The sequence below is a fragment of the Macrobrachium nipponense genome, chromosome 1 (assembly GCF_015104395.2).
Source record: "Macrobrachium nipponense isolate FS-2020 chromosome 1, ASM1510439v2, whole genome shotgun sequence".
Taxonomy (NCBI): Eukaryota; Metazoa; Arthropoda; class Malacostraca; order Decapoda; family Palaemonidae; genus Macrobrachium; species Macrobrachium nipponense.
Window position 1 is genome coordinate 73228209 of NC_087200.1, and position 5000 is coordinate 73233208.

A 5000-nucleotide genomic window follows, 5' to 3' on the forward strand; every position below is an offset into this window, starting at 1 on the left:
CCAGAAAGGCACAATTCTTCCTCTGTAGAATTTTCATCTTCAACGCCTAATACATTTGAACGTTTCGCAGGATTAAGACTGGAACCATCTAGACCCTTGTTAACTTATGCAATTTCTGTCCTCAGTTGCATGAATTATGACTCCGAGAGGAACTGGGATTAAAAGATAAATCATTTTCAGTTCGGAAAACCCTAGATATTTAATGTTAGTATGAGCTTAAGTCGAAACAGTTACGCCTGCCTTATATATGTCATTGGTTATTAAGTCGTACTGAATTTGGGAATGTATATTCTTCTCTGTAATCAACATCCGTCAAATTAAATGGGTGAGTAGACATGTCTTAGTCCAAATGCAGGTTCTTCCATATCATTTTAAAGCCAATCAAATGAAGGCTAAATCTCAAGTAAGTGGACAACTTTTTTCTTTTAGTCTGTTCATCCATAGAAATTCGAGAGCATGGCGAACATCTATTTTCTGAATAAACGCTCACAAACCTCCATTTCCATCGCAACGCAAGTCCATTTTTACCACCGGGATATTGGGCTAATTCACTCTTCCCTACGCTACGTGAATTGCCTTAAAATCTAGTAGGCAGTTACTTGATGAGCTAATCAATTACGGACAAAATACGGATGCGCGCAATAATCATTTCCTGTTGAAAACCAGATTAGATATAAAACAAATCCGGGTATATGCTTTAGTTGGGAATACGGACACTTCCTTACTTAGACAACACTGATGTTTTGTCTTCCACACGATTGGCATATATTTGCTAAGTATTATATTACGAATTGTCATTGCGCCTCTTCTGAAGGTCAAAAAGAACATATAAGGCTAGACCTTCAACGTAAGACGCCACAGCGATGACGAGAACGCTTATCATCATTCAATGTCCCAGAGATGATAAAATTTCCCTTTATTACAAAAAATGTTGCTAATGGCCTATCAACGAGACTGAAAATAGAATCTCAAATATTCAAGATTTCCATCGGTGCTCCAGAGATTGCTGGAAGGGTCTGTTTGTGTTTACCGTTTGCTTTTGATGTTAGAAAACCTGTATGCAAACTATCTGATGCTGTGAAGCTAACGAATACCTCATAAATGGTCAAATCTTTAGACACATCTACCAAAGAGAACTGCTACTACTATGTAGTACCTTTGATTTCGTTAAAAAGTAAAAAGTTCTGCCATCTCGACTCTGAACTAATGCCTCTCTAATCATAAGCGCCATCATATCCAAAGCTTCACTTTGCATACCACAGTCAAGTAGATATAAACATTTGCTTATAACGATATATTCAAAAGTTACAAAAAAAGGGATAAAATTTCCGAGACAAATCTTTTGTTCGGTGATTCCTAATCTTTGCACCGTTATCTGCTCTCTGCCGATACGCTCCCGGTCATGTGGATAAACTTTATCTAACGGCAAAACATCGGTTCCATGACAGAATGAGGTTACCTTGTATTCAAGTTACCTATAGGTCACCCTTGTGACTCTAGCACTGTGCTAGAGTGCAGCCTTGCTGCCCTGTGGTTGTTTTAGTGCAGTGTTTAAAAATATTTCATATGGTTTTATTATAACTGCCTAATGAATTTCAACGCAATTCTTTATTAATATTTATCCTTTATTAGCTCGCTCATACAGTATGAGGAATAATAATAATAATCAATAAAGTAATAATAATAATAATAATAACAATAAATAATAATAATAATAATAATAATAATAAATAATAATAATAATAATAATAATAACAAGGAATAACTAATAATAATAATAAATAAAATAAATAAATTAAATAAATAAAAAAAAATCAATAAATAAATAAATATAAGCGTAGTTCTGATGCAGAAAAAGATAAAAGCAGAGAAGTGTAAAAACAAAACTGGCCATGTTTTTCCATTTTTTTTTTTAACTTTCCATATTTCTTCTCCCATCCAAACGGGTCGCATTTTTCCCCACTCTGACCTTGAGAGAATATGTGAATCTTGCAACTTTCTCAGCATTTCATGCGTCGAGGATGCAGATTCCTGCGTGCAGTCTTGAATTTCTATGTAAGTGTGTTACATCAACAGAAATCTAAACCACTTAAACTTATGAAGAATTTTAATATTAAATCTATGGCAAAATATGTCCATTATCTGTTCAACGTTGTCGTAATATATTCACAAAGAGAGCTAAAGAATGAAAGAGAAATTTCAATTCTATGATATTTTTCCGTGACCCTTTCACCTCTGGGACACCAAGACTCACCCTCATTGCCTTCAAGGCCGCCGCTCTCTGCATGTTTCCAGTTTAGTCCACGGGATTTTCACAAAGCACTGAAGTCCTGTAATAATAACGGGCAAACCAATCTAGTAATGAAGCCAACCGTACTGAGCTTTGTGATAAAGAACCGAATTATAAACTTTCAGAGAGTGCGCAGTCCATGCAGACACAACAGAAGGCAAACTGAACAAGATTCGCGGGATGTAAAATTACTAGTCACCTTCTTTGCTTAAGTAAACAAGCCACAACTTGTTAAATGCTGCTTCAACGGAAATCTTCACCGGAACCTCAGGTCGAGGTTTTGCGGAAGTTACAAAACAGAACCACACTTTGATTTTTCTTGTGCTAGCCTACACCGAAATGAGCATACCATGAACTTTAGGAAACACTGGAAAAATGAAGAACCGAAAAATTAAAACGTGATGTTCCTGTCGAAAGAGTGTTAGCTCGAAAACCAAGAAGGATATTCTTCAATTGTTTCCCATTTCAGAGAGAGAGAGAGAGAGAGAGAGAGAGAGAGAGAGAGAGAGAGAGAGAAGAGAGAGAGAGAGGGGGGGAGAGAGAGAGAGAGAGAGAGAGAGAGAGAGAGAGATATTCATACGTTCCTCCTTCACATTTTACAAAAAACCTAAGCTATATAAGTAGTAAAACAGAATTTACAATATGTATTTGGGAGATTTAAAAGCAAGTCATTGTAGAATTCGTCAAAGGAATATTGTAAATATTAATTTAAAAAATACTCTTCTATTTAATATAAAAAGAATAAACCTGCTCACCTTCAAAATTAACTCCAATAAGCGCTAAATCTTAACTCCATAGATAATATAATACTAAAAAGATCATTCTATAGAGGAACAATGCCGTCATCCCTAAGCCACAATGGATGTACGCCAAAGCATTTCGTTTTTTTTTTTTTTTTTTTTTGACCCCTCTCACATATCCCTTTTGTGTGGGGTAAAGGGTTAGAGCGGTGAGGCAGTTCAATTAAGGGTCCCCAACAGACCCAAGAATTAGGAAATGGAAGAGACTGATTCTCAGGTACGTACATCTTCAGGGGAGCGAATACGATAAGGTATAAGAAGGTATAAGAAACTTATAACGTATAAAGAAATATAATGTATTCTTTAACCTATCAGAGGAAATACCTCTAGTAAATGTTCATCAAAAATTTTGTAACTAACAAAACATGCTTCGTTAGTAAAATATACGTGGACAAGGGGACAGATAACGAATACGTAGGCAGTCGTGCAAAGCAAAAACGGCGGAAAGAAATTTGAAACAAGGCAGCTCAAAGAAACAACGTAATATATATATATATATATATATATAATATATATATATATAATTATATAAATATATATATATAATATATATATATATATTATATATATATATATATATATATATATATATATTTATATATATATTAAATTTACATTTACAATTCCGCAGCAAAAACATATGGATAAATCCAAAATAATGTAAGCTGCCTTACAGAATTTTAATCGAGGCGTATGCCCTGCTTTAGCGTTAAAGCTTGTCGGTATAAATTCAACGAAATTGCGTAAATGATTGTGAATTTATACCTCACATATGAGTTGTTCGTAAGATGTTTTAAAACCGTACTTATTATAATTCAAGTTATAGGATTAACTAAACTTAATATATATCAAAATAATAAAATACTAATAAAAATAAGGGAATTTTGCAGTCTTGAATATAGGTTCTAACGTATAGTTTTATTAGTTTTTTTTACAAAACTCAAACTTAAACAACTGAAAAATAACAAGGCGTGATCAGACCTCCAGCTTACTCTGGAGCGTACTAAAATCAATGTCAAATAGCGCGTTGTTTAACCAACAAAATTTTAAATAAATACGCTATATTTTATTGAAATAATAGATCATGTCAAGATTAGCGACCAACTATTTTTCAAGACAATAGTATATCACTTTGATTTATATATATATATATATATATATATATATATATATATATATATATATATATATTTACACTATATATATATATATATGTGTGTGTGTGTGTGTGTGTGTGTATGAATCAAAGTGGTATAATATTGTTTTGAAAAAGTGGGTTCGCTAACCTTGACATAATATGAAATAATTGTTCTGTACTGTTTAACATGCACATTATTTATTTTTTACATTTCCATTTTCATAAAATATAAATTTCTTAAAACTCCTGTATCTTTAACTCAACGCGAAACATATTCATACCTTTTTAGCTTTCCCATAGGGCTTTCCTAACCCGCCCCCCAACAAGAACAACAGCAACAACAACAAAGTAGTTTGTAGGCTTACTCCCCGAGTAAACGAAAACTGAGAATAAAGGGACCAGGGAAAATAGGCGAATTTTGATATTCTGTAATCTCCGATGTGAATTGGTCCTAATGCTCGATTGAGCTTTATACACGAGAATCAAACAGAACAAGAAACCAAGTTTGGGCCAAACTTTTCACTACGGAGACGGAGGCTGCTCCAGTTCATAAAAGCAATACATAAAAGAGATTTCTGGAAAAAGGTTTCGAGAGATAAGTCTCTCGTCCTTCGAGGCAAAAGAAATGGAAACGTGACTTTGACAAAGAGATTAGCCGATGGCTTCCCTGTCTCTACTACCTTTTCTTTTTCTTTCTTTTTTTTCTGCCACAGGTAACTCTTCTCAAGCGTGTCCTACGGGAGTCAAGTTTTCATTGAAAATAACCTTTTGG

At 33.9% G+C, this 5000-nt stretch overlaps 1 protein-coding gene across 2 annotated transcripts in view; it reads right to left on the bottom strand.

Annotated features, from left to right (window-relative positions):
• LOC135219384 (trafficking kinesin-binding protein 1-like) overlaps positions 1 to 5000 on the bottom strand; it is a 398078-nt gene that overhangs the window by 365593 nt on the left and 27485 nt on the right. The window contains exon 1 of one of the 2 annotated variants that reach the window (XM_064256112.1): positions 2255 to 2302. The exons of the other annotated variant lie outside the window; for it this stretch is intronic. Within the exon in view, the coding sequence (XP_064112182.1) occupies positions 2255 to 2287 (33 nt within the window). The 5' untranslated portion in view covers positions 2288 to 2302. Of the gene's footprint in view, positions 1 to 2254; positions 2303 to 5000 lie in introns of those variants that run through there. 2 annotated transcript variants of the gene reach the window in all.